This window comes from Hippocampus bargibanti, linkage group LG12 (assembly GCF_051943395.1).
Source record: "Hippocampus bargibanti isolate YZ-2025 linkage group LG12, ASM5194339v1, whole genome shotgun sequence".
Lineage (NCBI taxonomy): Eukaryota > Metazoa > Chordata > Actinopteri > Syngnathiformes > Syngnathidae > Hippocampus > Hippocampus bargibanti.
The window spans coordinates 17485001-17502855 of NC_142745.1; the positions used below are offsets into that span (position 1 = coordinate 17485001).

The 17855-nt window shown below is 43.9% G+C and overlaps 1 protein-coding gene across 4 annotated transcripts in view; it reads right to left on the bottom strand.

Moving 5' to 3' along the window:
- phactr3b (phosphatase and actin regulator 3b) overlaps window positions 1–17855 on the bottom strand; it is a 32298-nt gene that overhangs the window by 2280 nt on the left and 12163 nt on the right. For all 4 annotated transcript variants that reach the window (XM_089010171.1, XM_089010172.1, XM_089010174.1 and 1 more), the window contains 10 exons: window positions 17375–17533; window positions 17207–17272; window positions 16806–16946; window positions 16371–16619; window positions 15557–15764; window positions 14619–14812; window positions 14160–14313; window positions 2855–2910; window positions 800–861; window positions 558–698 (listed from right to left, as the gene is read on the bottom strand). In XM_089010171.1, coding sequence (XP_088866297.1) covers window positions 558–698; window positions 800–861; window positions 2855–2910; window positions 14160–14313; window positions 14619–14812; window positions 15557–15764; window positions 16371–16619; window positions 16806–16946; window positions 17207–17272; window positions 17375–17533 — 1430 coding nt within the window. The remainder of the gene's footprint in view (window positions 1–557; window positions 699–799; window positions 862–2854; window positions 2911–14159; window positions 14314–14618; window positions 14813–15556; window positions 15765–16370; window positions 16620–16805; window positions 16947–17206; window positions 17273–17374; window positions 17534–17855) is intronic.

Here is a 17855-nt window from a genome sequence, read left to right on the forward strand (position 1 = left end):
TAAATAAATAAATAAATTGAAAGATAAATAGATAAATACCAAAATAAATAAATCAATAAATAATATAAATAAATTAATTTTCCAGACCGCTTCATCCTTATTAGGGTCGCGGGGGTCTTCGGGCACTCCACGGGGGACACCCTGAATTGGTTGCCAGCCAATCGCACACAAAAGATAAACAACCATGTGCTCTCACACTCACACTAAGGGACAATTTGGAGTGCTTAATCAGCCTGCCATGCATGTTTTTTGGAATGTGGGAGGAAAGCGGACGACCCAGAGAAAACCCATGCGTGCCCGGGGAGAATATGAAAAACTCCACACAGGGAGGCCGAACCGGGTCTTGAACTGACTACTTCTGCACTGTGAAGACGGCTTGCTAACCACTCGACTACCGGACTGCCCAAAATAAATAAATAAATAAATAAATAAATAAATAAATAAATAAATAAATCCTTCATGCTTGTTTGGAAACACTCAATGCTGCCATGTCAATTACAGTATATAAATCCATTGATAACCCATATACTATGTAAAAGGAGGTATTTTTGAGTTACCTTGTCAGCGGCTGACAGTCTGGTCCAGGGCTTGTCGGCCCTCCTGTCGTAGTCCTGAGCTTTGGCCACTTCCACATAGTCACTGAAACGAATGAGAATCTTTCTATCCCGCAGCTCATCCACAGTCGGTCGCTGATTGAGCTGCACAAAAAACAAAGCAGAGTCGGTTGGTCGTGCCGCAAATTTTCATCCTCACAGTTGGTCTGAACGTCTTTGCGGCTGGAGAAACTGCGGCGGCATACCTTTCTGTTCAGCCGTTGTTTTATTTCTCGCCTCTCCTCCTGCTCTGATTGGTCATTTCTTTCTAGTTGTAAGAAAGCCAAACCAATGTTAGGATAAGAGAGTACTATTGAGGCATTTAGAGGCAATGTTAGCACCGAACAGTCCTTGCGGAACTAGTGAAAGAGACGTTTAGATCCATTGTGAAACAGTTGCACCCCAACCAAAAGTTGGTTCTTAAATTTTGTGTGTTGATGGATTGGAGATTTTGAATGAATTTCAGTACAGTGATAAAAGGAATTCAAGGTCAGGAGGGCACGAGCAGCTGCTCACGAGCGGAGCTCATTCAGAGCGATAGGAGAGGGCAAAGGACAACTGTCTTTCGGCGTCAACGAATGTGTTGCGCAACTTTAGATCCTGTGATATATCTGACTAACTGTCGCGGAAGATTCAACAGGGGATCAAAGTAAGTTAAGCAGACGAGTCAAGATGAATATTTGTTTTAATCAAAATTATTCTTAAAGGCAGTTGTCCATAGTCAGTGTTTGAAATAACGTCTGCCCGGAGGCCCAGGGCGTACAACTTTTACGTCGGGCGTACAACTTTCAAAACGTCTCGGCCCTGGTGGCCGACAAATTCTTCAAGAAAAAAAAAAAAATAATTTCAAATCAAACGTTTGCTCTATTCAATTAAGCAAATACTACAAGCCACATGAACTCGTATTTCTTAGTGCATTTCAAAACTCTCAAGTATACTTTACAGTCACGAACGTTCGTTTGGAAATTTGAATACTCGGCACGGCAGCCAATCAGAAGCCTGTTTCGTAATTCGGACTTTTTCGAGGGTTATAAGGTCGTGCATTTGAATATCATTTTCCAAAGTAGATTGGCAGAACCTCAGCCACAGAAGAAAGCTTCAAAAGAAGCTAACAAAATTTATGACGCTACAAAACATAAACGTATGTTATACAATGACTGTAAAGTGTACTTGAGAGTTTCCAAAGGCACTTAGAAGAGGTGTCCACGTGGCTTTTAGCAGACAACACAACGCAAACATTGCATTGTACACCATGACGACACTGGAGCAAAATCATCAGCAACGGATATTTACCATAAATTAAGCAAGGGAGCATTTGAGGTAGGTACTTCCTTAATTAAAAAAATCCTTTATACTTCGCAACAATGTTTTTTTTTTGACGATTAGTCGTCCTTTTGTGTTTCAAGTTGTGAAAAATGGAGCAGGCAACTCTATGGCCGGGCAGGCAACTTTCCGGCCGGGCAGGCAGCTTGCCGACAGCGCCACCCGTTGGTCGCCAACCAGATCATGACAATTTTACTGTTTATGATATTCAATAATCAACACCATGGAATATATTGATTATGAAAATAATTTATATTCATCCAAATATTTTTGGGGGTTCTCACATTTGCGTTGAGGCCTCGTGGTGCACCTAAAAAACATTCGAGATTTTGGTATTCAACTTCAATTAACATTTTTAATTATTTAATTAATTTATTTATTTGTTCATTTGTTTATTTATTCCTTTATTCGTTTATTCGTTTATTTATTTATCTATGTATTCATTTATTTATTTTTATTTATGACAGATTCAAGGTGGCATGTTGTCATCATTATCAAGCACGGTCACTTTGAGAATCATGCATTGTCAAAAAGCACAAGTTCTACATCAGGGGTGTCAAAGTCATTTTTTGCCGCGGGCCACATTGTAGTTATGGTTTCCTCTCGAGGGCCGTTATGACTTTGGGAAACCCATTAGAATGTTTAAATCCCTTCAAATATTACATATAGAGCACACAAGAAATTAATGAATAACTCGTTTTCAAATCTGAAGTCAAGAATAACGACTTTTATTGTGGTTGACATCCAAAAATCTGAAATTTTGGCTCAGATTTTAGCAATCATCATGGAATTTAACAAGTTTGATTTGTTTTCGCGGGCCGAAAAAAATGATGTGGCGGGCCGGATTTGGCCCGCGGGCCATGACTTTGACACCCGTGTTCTACATCAATCAAACACGACCAGAAGAAAGACTTTGAAATCATAGTTTTCAAACTCACGCTTCAAGATGTTCCGACTCTCCAGCTCTTCCACCGCGGGTCGCTGGCTGAGTCTCCTGCGAAAAAACACCAGAATCACGTTCTGGACCATTTCGCCGCTTGGTTCTCTTAGTTCCTCCAGCACTTGGGGCGCGTGCGTCTCCTAAAGCGTCCTCCGAACGGCACCTCGCTTGGCTCTCGAGGTGTTGAATGATCCACATCGGAACAAATTTATTTTTGGTTGTCTAAATCACCCCGCGAGAAAACACTCGTGTGGTTGCCCGAACCAAAAAGTTTCGGCTAACATCCCACGAAGACAAGAGTCACGCAAAAGGGCTAAGTTTTCCCGGTGGATGTTCCGAGGGAGGATGCTGAAGCGGTTTGAGCTCAGCACACGCCGCCTCCTTTGTAGCACTTTGGGAAGGGGTGGGGCGCACGCGCGCGGTTACGCGCGTGGCAGCACACGAACTTTTAGTCACTCGTCTCGTCGGATCGACAGGAATCACGTCAGCTGACATGACCGTACCACAAACCCCAAACAATCACGAGTCACGTGTCAGTGTTCCACGTCACTCGAACTTTAAGCATTGCGCGAGGGAGCCGTGGGGGGGGGGGGCAGATTCAACTATTGTGGTTGATAAATTGCTGTTTCGTGAAAACCAAGCAGTCTGTTCAAAAACAAACACGTGGGGGTGGGGGGGTTGATCGTCCAGGCAACCTAAATGATACTTTGTCAACCTTCTTCACAATTTCACCCTCCAATGAAAAAAAATACATAAAAAAGAAGTTTTGCTAATCAAAGCAACATCCTCAAATCAAATAAAAATAAAGCTAATTTTATGTTGACCTACTCGGCTTTTAACAATTCATTATTATTTTATTTGTATTAATAATTGTTGTTAATTATCCATCCATTTTCCAAACTGCTTATTCCACATTAGGGGTGCTGGAGCCTATCCCAGCCGTCTTCGGGCACGAGGCAGGGGACACCCTGAATTGGCACACAGGGAGGCCAGACCGGGACGCGAACTGGCGACCTCTGCACTGTGAAGCCGGTGTGCTAACCACTCGACTACCGGGCTGCCGTAATTATCATTTTTTACAAATTACATATCACTAGTCGAGTGGTTAGCACACCGGCTTCACAGTGCAGAGGTTTGCCGTTCGCGTCCCGGTCCAGCCTCCATGTGTGGAGTTTGCATGTTCTCCCAGGGCCCGCGTGGGTTTTCTGCGGGTCCTCTGGTTTCCTCCCACACTCCAAAAACATGCGTGGCAGGCAGATTGACCACTCCAAATTGTCCCTAGGTGTGAGTGTGAGAGTGACTGTTGTACGTCTTTGTGTGCCCTGCGATTGGCCGGCAACCAATTCAGGGTGTCCCCCGCCTCGTGCCCGAAGACGGCTGGGATAGGCTCCAGCAACCCCCGCGACCCTAATGAGGAATAAGCGGTACAGAAAATGGATGGATGGATAATTATTCAGTAATATGAATTATTATTGGTTATAATAATTATTATTAGTGACTAATTGTGTTATTGTGTGATGATTTATGATTCTGTGTGCCCCCTGCCTGTCTCAGCACGATGGGGGACAGAGCTTTCAGCCGCTCTGCCCCCAAACTCAGGAACTCACTTCCTCCCAACATTCGTAACATTGATTCTCTTCCCACCTTCTAATCCCATCTCAAAACCCACCTATTTAAAATTGCATTTTCTATGTAGCTTTATCTCCTGTTTTTATTTATAATTGTATTTTATTTAATATTGTATCTATGCTTGCCTGTGACTGTAAAGTGTCCTTGAGAGCTTTGAAAGGCGCTTGAAATAAAATGTATTATGGATTATTTATGATTTTTTATTATTTTGTGAGCATTGAATCTTTAGAGTCTCCATCCTAAAAAGTTCCATAATGTACGGTTTTGATTTTTTTACAAAAAAAAGAAAAGAAAAAAACAGCTTGTATTTTCAGGGCTAAAGCAAAAAATTGGGTTTCAAAATGAAAATGATTGACATTTATTGGCAACAACGTTAGCGCGTTTGCTCCAAAACAATTTGCTGATTTGTTCTACTATTATATTTAAATTGGGCAGGGGCAACAAATAAAAGAAGAGCAGTTAAAACAAAAGAAAGCCACATTTCACAACAGCAAAACTCCAAAAATGACTTGCCCAAATTAAAATTGTGTTGCCTTTATTTTCCTTAAATCGTAAAAACATGTTCATATGTTCGAAAGCATGCAAACTCCACAAAGCCAAGATTGGAGCCCACAACCTCACCTCAGCGTAGCTCCACAGCAGACATAATTTCTTAACGTGGGTGGAAAAGATTTGTGATTTGCACCAAATCATGTTCAATAATCCTCCTTGAGGTCCACAATTGCTCTTGTGGTTCACGTCAACAAATGATGTGCGTCAACCACAAGACATACACTCGATTGCACACGATTATTCGACCCCGGGGCATCATGAAGTGTTTTTTTTCAGGGGGGGGGGGGGGGGTAAGATGACGATTCTAAGGGCTCATGATGAAAACAGGACGCTAGATCTTCAATAAAGAGAATTGACATGGCGAGGCTTCCCCCAACTAACCTTACTGCGATGGTGTTCATTTTTGCACGTTACTGATACAGGTTATATCAAAATTTCCAAACTATCTTTCACGTGCATTTATTCTACTTATCCTCCCTCTTTGTCTCGAGCTCCTGCGCCGATGGGGGCCCCACGAGACCTGGCCTAGCCTGTTTGTTCAGAGGGAAACGCTCCCCTTGTTTGTGAAATGAACTCACCAGCATGTCAAAAGGAATAAGATGCTTCGTACAGAAACGGCTGATGGGAATGTCAGGCCGTGGCGAACCGATTCAGGCTGCCGCTGCTCATTGAGGTGCATCCTAATGCCTCGCTCATTCCTCCTCACTGGCAGGGCCCGAGGACAGAAGGGGCGGCGAGTTTGGGTTGAGGGGCCAGGAAAAATGAAGGAAACCTCGTTCGTCACGACCACCCGAAACTGAACTGTCGATGCAACTTTGGCATTGAGACCGTTGACCTGGAAGTCTTCCGTAACAGGCTCACAGATTTGCTTTCGCGTGTTCTTCTGTTTCATCATCACACGCTGATCAACTCTGACTGAAGCGTTCAGAGTTCCTAAAGGTCTCCTGTCCTGATAGGACGCATTCAAAGAGCGACATGTGAGGGATATCAACCGATCCTTAATCCACCCTTGCATGTTTTTGCCCTTTGCCACAGGAACGCCAGAACGAGGGGGGAATGGGGGGAGGAATCCCCTAGTGGGCTCTCCACCGGGAACAAAAGCACGCGGGAGGCGACTTCAAATAACTCGGTTCAGCTTTGAATACATGTTACGTGTCGCGTGTCAAGTAAAGCGCGATTTGATTCATCAAAAATTGAATGTCGCTAGCTAGAACCGTTAGCAGACCCAAACCAATTTCAAGACTTCAAATAACGTCACAAGCACGAGGAGAACATGCGATGGTCAAAATTGAACGCACTAACCTGGAAATGACTTTTCGCCTTTTCTAGAGGGGGCACTTGTTGCCAAATCTAGCAACTACTCAACCACGTAACCATGAAATTGCAATGTTAGCAGCACGCGCCGAGCAGCTAACAGAGTAGAACGACAACAACAACATCAAAGCAAAAAAATAATAATGTAAAATATTGGAATCACTTTACATCCTGCTCACAATGCAAAGTCAGGCAGGTCAATTAACAACTCCCATCCCCCGTCTGTTATTGTGGTTTACATGGGACAATTTGAAATTTAGGTTTGAACTTTAGCAAGCATCATTGCACTTGACATGCTTGATACGCTTTCACGGGCCGAATAAAATTATGTAGCGGTCCAGATTTGGCCTTGACTTTGACACCTGTGATTAGTATCATGTGAGCCAATGATATAGCCAATCGCGCCAGTTTGCTCATAATAACAAAAAGAATAAGAATATGAATAAGAAAGCCTTTAATAGTACCGCAATGGGGAAATAATTGGGGGGGGGAATCATCCTGAGTGGGCGCAGTCGCTTTCAGACTTGACATTTCAATTAGACGTTACTTGAAACTGTGAGCCAGAAAATCACATTAATTGCTGCATGTAAGGAAGTCTCATGTGGTGACAACATGTAATTTGGAGTTCTTTTTTGTTCATAGCACATCCAGGATACGCCATCTGGCAATTACACCTCCCCGACTGTATTCCAACGTCTGCCACCTACCAAGAAATGCTACTGAATAAATGCCCAACTGTGACATGTCAATCATTTTGTTGGAAAAATATAAACGTTGGGCGGCCCGGTAGTCGAGTGGTTAGCACCACACTTCACAGTGCAGAGGTCGCCGGTTCGCATCCCGGTCCGGCCTCCCTGTGTGGAGTTTGCATGTTCTCCCCGGACCCGCGTGGATTTTCTCCGGGTCCTCCGGTTCCCTCCCACGATCCAAAAACATGCATGGCAGGCAGATTGACCACTCCAAATTGTCCCTAGGTGTGAGTGTGAGAGTGACTGTTGTCCGTCTTTGTGTGCCCTGTGATTGGCTGATAACCAATTCAGGGTGTCCCCCGCCTTGTGCCCGAAGACAGCTGAGATAGGCTCCAGCAACCCCCGCGACCCTAATGAGGAATAAGCGGTACGGAAAATGAGATGAGATGAGATGAAATATAAACATTGACCTTTCACACGATCACATCAATGAGAGTACAAGAAGATGTTTTCTGGAGTTGAAATGCTTCATGTCACAAAGAGGGTACAGCAAGTGCTGAAGAATGAATGACTCTCTGTGTCTCTGTGTTGTCAAATTATTTGTTATTTTTTTGTTTGTTTTTCTTTTACTTCAAGATGGTGCCGCGAGAGTGGCTGTCTTTCCAGCAGCTCCTGAATTTTGTTTTCCTACTTCTTCCTTTGCTTTTCTCTTCCTTTCATAACTTTCCTGCTGTGAAATGTAAATTTCTCCACTGCAAGACAAATAAAGGTAGTATGTACATCCAATCCAATCCAATCCAATCCAAATAGTCTGTTTGGCCAAAACAGCCAAACGTTGCAGAAATTTTCTGCAAGCGAGACAGTTTGACTTGATTTCGACCACAGGTGTCAAAGCGCGGGGGCCAAATCTGGCCCACCACATCATTTTATTCAGCCCGCAAGAGCAGATCAAGCATGTCAAGTGCCATGGTGCTTGCTAAAGTCTGAACCAAAATTTCCAATTGTCCCATGTCAGCCACAATAACAGTCATTATGTTTTACTTCAAATTTGAAAAATACATATTTATTCATTTGTTGTGTATTGTGGACGGGGTGAAACATTCTTATGGCTTCCCCCAATTCATAACGGCCCCCGAGAGGAAACCGTAATTACAAAGTGGCTTGCAAAAATCATCACCGGCTGTATAAATCAAGTGTGTCAAAGTCACACTTGATTTATACAGCCGGTGATGATCCAATGATCGGAACAACCGCCATAGCCGAAACCCAAAATGCAGTTTTTGTTCTGCTTGGCCTCAGGCTTGTCGTCAGAAGCGAGCGACGGACATTGCCAAAAGCTGTCGGGCTGATTTGCAAGAAGAATAAAAGCAATTCCAAATCCCCCCCATTGGGCCGGACAAATATAGCCACGGTGCACTCAGCTGTTGGGTGGGCCAACGTGGGGGGTTATTCATAGACGTCAGCTGTCATGACCTGCTCTCAAAATCTTGAATGACATACCTCAGAAACAGCAGCGAGGCATTTCCATTGATTTCGGATTCGACTGAAAGTGAATATTCATCACTTGGCATGTCATTAGCGCAGGCACCATTTCTCAGTTTGTTCGCAGTTCCGGCCCATTTATAGCAAGTCTATGAATTTGTAACACGGGATGAGAATGGAGCCATTTATCATGATCGTTAAAACATCAACAGATCTCTGCGAGAGCTCCTTTGGGGAAAAGAGAGAGAAAGAGAGAGAGAGGAAGAGAGAATTCAATCGCCCAGAAGCGAGGGAGAAGTAACGTGTGATGACGTACTTGTACAGAGGCCATCGATTACTGCTAGCGCCTCTGCGACGTTTGGCTAAATTTAGAAAGAGAGGGTTCCCTTCCATTGTCGAGGGCGTCCGGCTGCTCTGCTCTGCTTCCTGCTGCAACGTGCCAAGTTCGAGTAATGCGCATCAATGAATGCAGTTATGTCATCGTTGGGTAAATTGTATCAAGAGCCAGTCCCCCCACCCCCCATCCCACCCCCCAGCGTTTATATTTCCTTCTGACATAATACTTGGCGCCCCAAAGCCAAAAATGAGTCAAAGCTGACCCTGTCAGTCCCTGGTTCTTATCTTATCTTAGAAATTTACAACTGTGCATTTTATTGAAAATATGTCTGACTGATATGGGGCACGTGGTTCGAAATGCGACAATCACGTTTGGTAAAGTTGTGTGTGTGTCATTTTGGGAAAGTAAAAAAAAAAATTCTAGATGAATTTCCGCCAGCGTACATGAGTCATTTGGGCTGAATATTTTGTTCTTGTGGCTACTTTGTTCATATGTTTATTATTCAGGATGTTGTGCCAATGCGGAATTCGGCGGATTTTCCCATCAAGAAATCATCATAAAAAATGACCAATTAAAACTGCTTTCAATTTGTCAAGTTCGCATTCCTTTCATAAATTTGCTGCTGTGAAATGTAAATTTCTCCACTGCGAGACTAATAAAGGCAAATCCAATCCAATCCAATCCAAACCTCTGTCCTAGTCTGAAGTAGGCTTTGACGTTTTGCTCGAGTGACACGTTGCCCTGCCTGCCTGCGTCCCGATCACGCGTTCAGATTGTGAGAGTTCTCGCCAGATCGGTTGCATTTGTGATATCGCAGAGGACAAAGAGCAAACATGTCAAGTCAATCGCTGTTGCATACAGGTTGGCTAGTTTTTGAGATCCCTACATAATAGCGCGCAGCCCTCTCAGCTGTAAACTCCGCTCTGTCTCACTTGATGTTGACGCCTTGCGGAGGGCTCAGTCAGCTGCGAGCGCGACATTATGCCAAACTTTACTGATCTTCACCCAGCAAAGGACGTATTAGCAAAGTCTATATTAGCTGACTTCTGCCCCATAACATTCCGAAGTAGTGCGAATTTTCACACTGTCATCAGTGCAATCTAAACTCGGTTTTGTCACACTCGGATGTGATGTTCATGATGTTACCGGTGTTATGTAACATCACGCCATCCTGACCGTGGATTGAAATTAGAATCGTGCATCCACGGTGGATTCAGAAGGCTTGGGCCTTCACTGTTTTGGTCAATCCACCGCACCCGACTCTTTCAAGCACTCAAGGATCGTCTGTACAACTGACGTCGCGCTACAATTGCTGCAACTGGTCACTTATAAAAACATGCGCCGATTATCGGCAGCCTCCGTGAAACTGACATAGTATCGTAGTGCACCACAAATCACGTTATCATCGTTGGGTGCTAGCTGAAAGCAAAAGAAGGGTGTTTATTATACTGACCAGTGATCAATTTTCATCCGCCCTGTAGTCTCCGTCATAAAATCAATAACATCTGTTCGCTATCGAGCTAGCTATTTATTATCTATCTGGCAGGCTGGCTCGTTAGCTATCTAGCTATCTATCTATTAGCTATATAGCTGGATAGCTATCTATTAGCTATATAATAGCTAGATATCTAGCTTTCTATCTATTTGAGTTATTCCGGGTTGAGTGAACACTGGCGCGTGTGGCTGCCGCTGCTCACCCACAAAAATCCCGTGACTGTAAAGTGACCTTGAGAATTTTGAAAGGCACTTATAAATGAAATGTATTATTATTATTATTATTATTATTTTTATTACTATTATTATCTGGCCCACATGCAGTAGCACCGTTACCTGCGTGTGCTAAGTGCTGCCATCTAGAGGCTAAATTAGGAACATCACAACAGAAAATGAGTCATTGACGCAGTCAATTTTCTAAAATGGCCAATTTTTAAATTTTTAGAAAATAAATCAAAAATGTCAACAATCAAAAGAACAAATACAGTAAAGTCTCGTTATATCGATATCGGATATATCGATAGTCCCGGTTATATCGATACTATTTCTATGCACGCACGGAGAAAATTACATGCAAACAGGGTCGGATATATCGATAGTCCCGGTTATATCGATATTTGTTCGGACTCCCTTGAATATCGATATAACGAGACTTTACTGTACTTCCGTTGAACTGTTACAAAAAAACATCCGCGTTAAAAAAAGTGACGTTAAGTGAATATTCCTTTCATTTTTGCCATTTGTGTTTATAATGAACCAAAACACATGCTTAAGATAACTGAAATTGAAATAAAAAAGCAAACGTGAAACGCAGACTGGCTCACTGAAATGTATTTACATTCATTGCTGTTATAGGTGAAAAAATGTCCGCCGAGGTTGGACCCCCCCTACATTTTAAACACAAAGAATCAAGTCCCTTTTGCAAAACGTTTAGACACCCCTGCTTTATCATCATGGGGTACTAGCTTACAGCAAAAGAAAGGTGCTACTATACCACCGACCAGTGGACTTCCATTTCCCTTCCAAGTACAGTAAAGTCTCGTTATATCGATATTCTCGGGAGTCGGAAAAAATATCGATATAACCGGACTATCGATATATCCGATCCTGCGGCATGTAAATTTTCTCCTTGCGTTCATAGAAATAGTATCGTAATAAGCAGTACTATTGATATAACCGATATCGATATAACGAGACTTTACTGTATTTTGATACTTATAGCTCATTTCTCCGTTTATTGTACTGGCTCGTTATCACTACATGAGCGCATCCCATGCTACCTCGAGACAATTTTCTTGCGTTTTCTACATACTTGGCCAATTTAGATGTTTTTATAACACGTCCGGCAACGGTTGGTAAATGACTTAGAAACCGCGTGGAAGCGGTTCATTACAGGTCGCTGCACCCGACAGCTGTCCATTAGCCTTCGTTAACCAAATGACACATAAGCTACTGTCACACTTCCGCTCCCCCCCAAATGACACATAATCGATCGCTTCCCGTGTTTACGCAAGATGTATTTACATAAGTAGCCCGCAGCCACACGAAACGTAGCGGTTATCCTCTCGATCCGTTGCGTGCTTTCACCGCTTGACCGTATTGCTCCCGTGGCAAATTCCCGACATAAGTACAACGACACATAATGCCGATCACTTGTATTCTGCTCACATAAGTGTGGGCGGGGCACCACGTGGAATTATAACGTCATGCGCAGTTATCAGCGCCATCCAGATGGACACCGAGCTGTGAAATGCCTTAGGTGAGGGTGTGCGAACGCGCCACATGGAGACATGCGATGCCAAGCCCGGGAGAAGTTGACAAGCGCTATTTGTCGGGAATGTCAATCATTATTTCTTAGTGCTATCCGTCTTGTGAGGATTCTGTATATATATAGCTTTTGCTTTTTTCTCTGTGCTCATGATTTATGATCACGGTCGGTCAACTATTCCAGGACATATTTAAAAGATAAGGGCAATCATAGCGACGGCTAAGTTGCTGAAGACTGCGCGGGAAATTTGCGTTTCCTCTGAATTCAAAACCCAAAATAACTTACTGAGCTTCCATTGTATGAATGTGTCCGTTTTGGGACAGAGCGCAGCTCTGTTCTGTGCTTTTGTGACGTAAACCGCGGCTGCGTTAGCATCAAGGCTTACCAGCCCGGACATTCAGTACGCTTGCACAATCTAATGGATGAATCAAAAGGCCGTGAGGAAAAATAAGGTCAAATTTTGAAATGGGGGCTGCATGAGCGGCCAGTGTCATCAGCAGAAAGCAGGTCAAACGTAAAATAAATGAGCTCCTGAGAGAGAAGGGAGAACATTTTGATTTCAACTTCACAAGTAAGCAAAGGTATGAAAAGAGGCTAAAATGTGAGAACCCACAAAAAGGCAGCCATCGCTGTTGCTTCACATTTTAGTTGAGGGTGCTGATTTGGTGCCTGCACTTTCTCCCCATCATTGCATAACTTTCCGAGCACACGCTGTACTACTCGCTAGCTAACAAATTAACCTGATTTGGCTACAAATCCTATTCAAGCCTTGATGGCAAAAGCGTCCTGCTGTTTATGTAACGCAACATTCTGATTAGGTTGCATTCCTGGATTTCTGAAAATCCTCTCGGGCCCCCTGCACAACCTTTGAGCCAAAATAGATTTGACACAAGTGCAACAATGTACCCCTTTGTATGAACAAGTACAACCAAACTTAATTGACAACTGCTTCTTATGCAATTAACCTCACGGATGGAATTTCAACAAATCGTGTTCCTTTCAGTCGGATAGAAGAAAGAGATCCAGCGAGAAAGAGAGAGAGAAAGAGAGAAAGAGGATGCAAACAGACAGTGGTAGAGACATATTCAGCAAGACTGAAAAACTGATGGATGGATGGATGGATGGATGGATGGATGGATGGATGGATGGATGGATGGATGGATGGATGGATGGATGGATGGATGGATGGATGGATGGATGGATGGGGTTTTGAGTTTGGTGGATGGATAGATTGGATGGATGGAATGATAGAGTGCTTATGCACATTAGTAAACATATGTTATTTCATGCTTAGATTAGTAAACATATTATGTTATTCCCTGTTTAGCTTAGTACATATTATGTTATTGCATGTTTAGTTTAGTCTACATGGATTTATGAAGCTTATTAGTTGAATAGTTGTGAAAGCAGAATGTAAAAATATTAACTTTCAGTCTGATGTTCTCCCAACGTACTTGTCCGTAGCTGATTGGACAACAGATCACTGCTGTGTGACTTCCAATACTTGTCCGTAGCTGATTGGACGACAGATCGCTGCTGTGTACTTTTAAAAACTAGTTGAGCGGGCGGGCTTTGTTATTCTTGTTCTTCTTGTGTTCGTGTTCTCTTGGCTCCCCGCTCCGACGAGAGATGTGCTCCTTTTGTTTTACGAGAATAAAGTAGTTTCTTCTGTTCACCATCTATCGTCCCCGCTGGTATTTCATCACAGAACTTCATTGAACTCCGAACCAGATGAGAAACAGGAATTAGAACCGAACATGGATGGACAGAGAGATAAATATAGAGAGACAGATAAAGAGAGAAAAAGATGGATGGCTGGATGACAGAGTTAGATATAATAATAATAATAATAATAATAATAATAATAATAATAATAATAATAATAATAATAATAATAATAATAATAATTTCTTGGGTGCTTTTCAAAGCACCCAAGGAGAGACAGATAGGGAGAGATCAAAAGATGGATGGATGAATGAATGAATGGATGCATGATTAGATGGATAGATGGATAGATAGAACCACAAAAGCCACTCACTTGGCCAGTTTCATCTCAATTTGCTGACGGATAGCTTGGCGTTCCTGGTCACTGCGGACTGGGAAGATGTTGCGGTCCTCCAGTTCTTGCTTGCTCGGTCGGTTCTGCAACTTGACGGCCAGAAGTTCTTTCCTCATCCTTCGCGGAAGGGTCCCTGCACACATTCAAGCGAGGTCACCGACAACTTATTTAAAAAAAATGTGGATTGCAGTTTGTTCAAACCAGCGGCTGTCATGATTACATGGTAAAATATAACCCAGGGGGCCGTGCACGACTGACCCACACCATCAAATTAGGCCACCAGGGCAGATGTTGGCAGGCCACTCAAAGAGAACGACTAAGTGTGCCGTCCGTGTAAATACCATCAACATCATCAGAGATTATGGCTGATTCTTGTACATCCACAACGAGATTAGCGGCGCACCCCCTCCCCCCATTTTATGTAGTGAGGAGACATACCAGAGATCACAGATTCGTTCCAGCTGTCCTGGTCACAAAAGTACTCATCCAGACGCCGGTTCTCCTTGTTCTCATCAGACTGTTTCTTGGCCTCGTCCGGCTCTCCGGCCGGCTCCCTTTCTGTACTGGAGGTGCGGAAAAGGCGGCCATCTTGTCGGCGTTTGGGCGAAGGGCGCATCTCCTTCATTTGAAAGCTTGAAGTCGAAGAGAAGATGAGATAGGTGACCGAGAAGCGGAAAGAAAAATCGTGTTGCGGAATATATGAATGTATGTGAATGTATGTAAACTCATCTCACCATACCATTTTTACATTTTCACTCCTATAATGTTCACATTTCATTTTCTGTTTCCCCATTTTGCTGACAACAAACACCTTCACAACCTAAACGTCAACTGCGGAACGCTACAGACATTTGTTTCACGTGTTGGGGGGAAGAAATTGTAAAGGTCTAAGGTCAGATCACCAAAGATATCTCCGTTCTACATTTGCAATCTTGTATCAGGCAGGTTTCCATGTCAAGCACAGATCTTCGATAGCGATGTAGTTCAGGTAAATGAGGTCAAGGTTCAAAGTAAAATATGTCGAACATTTTGTCCCCGCAAGTGACTCGGTCAAAGACATACTTTTTGATGTTCTGATTTTCTTCAAAGTAATACTTTTTTGACACAATTAGGTAAGTATTCCTTTGACAGAGCTGTTTAACATATTGGGCAGCTCGGTGAGTTACGTACATCAGAGACCAGAAATATGATTGCATCTTATTTATTTATTTATTGATGTATTTGTGTATATATATATATATATATATATATATATATGTGTGTGTGTGTGTGTGTGTGTGTGTGTGTGTGTGTGTGTGTGTGTGTGTGTGTGTGTGTGTGTGTGTGTGCGTATGCGTGCACGCGCGCGCGTGTGTGTGTTTGCCTGTGTGTCCAACCTGTCCTGTCTGAGTTTGGTCGCCAAAGCGCGGTGGAGTTCCTCGATGATGCAGCTGGGGGGTAGTTGAGAATGGAGGGCGCCAAGGTGGGGGGAGCCGGTTGGGGTGGACAAGCGGCCTCTCAACAGGGATCCGTGGGGGTCTTTGGGAAGCGTGAAATTCCTGGGCAGGGTGGCTGGGGATTTTTTCACTCGCACCGGTGGCACACCTGTGATGGGATATCGCAACTATCGTCAGTTTAATCTGAAAGGATGCGCAAAGCAAAGTTACTTATCTGTTTATTTTTTTGTATTGCAGTCAGTTTATTGATTTGTCTATTCTATTTATTATCTATTTATTCATTTATGAGAAGGTTTCTTCAGCCGTCATCTGTACTTTTTTGAAGGTGTCGGACGTTTCGCCTCCTATCCAAGAGGCTTTGTCAGCGATACGGCGGAACACTCCATGTGGCCCCACTGGAGCCACAGGGAGTGGGCCTCTGCTCCCCCCAACCCGAGAGTAGGGACCTATCATAACTGTGTCCGGCGCCGCCATGTCTGGACATTAGGGATATACGACCAGTAAGACTTTAGTTCGCTGACGAAGCCTCTTGGATAGGAGGCGAAACGTCCGACACATTCAAAAAAGTACAGATGACGGCTGAAGAAACCTTCTCATCGATGGACCACTCCTGTACGACTGAGAGCTTACACAGACGTATTTATTCATTTATTCATGAATTCATGTATTCGTGTGTTCATGTAAAAATGTATTTATTTATTTATTTATTCGTTGATTTATTTATTTACATTTTTTAATCAATATTTTAACTCACCATCTAGGCTGCCCAGTCTGGTAAGCACTTTGACTTGCAGGTTGGGTCCAGGAGGGGTGCTGGCACGTCTCTGCGGATGTATGGCTTCATTTGAGCGGTCGGGGGCATCGACCTTGGAATGCTCATCACCGGGGACTCTACTTTCACCTTGAGCGGGATCTCCCACTTTCTTGCACCCCTCCAGCCCATTTTGCCCAAAACGTGTCAACATGAATTCTGGAGTTCCGTTTGAGATGTGTCTGTCTCCACCTAGAGCACAGTTCGGTCAATACATTTGTAAAGTTTCTGTCAATCTCATTTCATATGTCAATCACAGAGGGAACGTACGGGGTTGAAATTTGTTTTTAATGTTGAATGGCTCTGGACTCGGAGTTCTTCATGTTTTACATTCCTCTGGGTTTTTGATCTGCATTTGTGATCCATCTGCTCTTTTACCTGCTAAAACTTCCAGATTGTGACCCGAGTCCTCAGTGGTGCTGGCCAATGATGCTCTGGGCTCCTCATCTCGCTCATCTACATCCGAGTGGAGTGACGTGTCCTGGTCTTCGCCGTCACCGCCACAAGCAAGTTCTGAATCTGCGTGCGAGAATGATATTTCATGCTCGAAGGCATCATTTGGTGAAACAAATGACCTGGAATAACCGAGAATCCGTGTAATTGTGTGCGCGCGTGTGCGTGTGTTTGTTTGTGTGTGTGTGTGTGTGTGTGTGTGTGTGTGTGTGTGTGTGTGTGTGTGTGTGTGTGTGTGTGTGTGTGTGTGTGTGTGTGTGTGTGTGTGTGTGCGTGTGTGTGTATTCGTGCATGCATAAATATGCCCACGTGTGCGTTTTTTGCACCTGTGTCCATCTTCTCGTTGAGTGTGTCATCCCGCTTCTGTCGCACAGCCGCCTTTTTCTCCACCGCTGCAAAATGAAGTGCTCATTAAAAGCGTCCAGCAATGAACCCCAAGCGTCAACGTGCACTTGACATGCCGATGTCACAACACACGGCAAATATTGACTCACCGGTTGAGGCCTTCAGCTTCTCGTTTTTCTTTTTCCTCCATTTCCAAGGCTTGAAGATGCGACCCAGGTTGGCCAGTTTACTGTTGCGTCTCGCGGGGGGTGTGCAAACCCCGGATAGCAGGCAGCCAGATTGCAGCGCCCTCTGTTGGTCCATCACATCTTCCAGACAAAAGCAAAGAGTGCAGGGCAAAAGTAAGGTCCCGGCTAGTTTCTTATTTGACGACCAAAACAATTCGCCGAGACCTATAGATTTTAGGCGAAATTTGGAGGTGACGTGAAGGATGGCAGGTCGGGGTGGGCTGGGGTGGCGGCGGGTGGGGCTGGGGGTGGGGGTTGAAGACAGAGAACTGCATTGTTGCTGAGCGGATGGTCTGAGGCAGGCCAGGATCATCAACAGCTGTACTCTGGACTTGTTAGCTAGACTACACGGGAGGATACATCTTGGTGATGGAGACTCAAGTTGACCGAGACCACTTCTGTG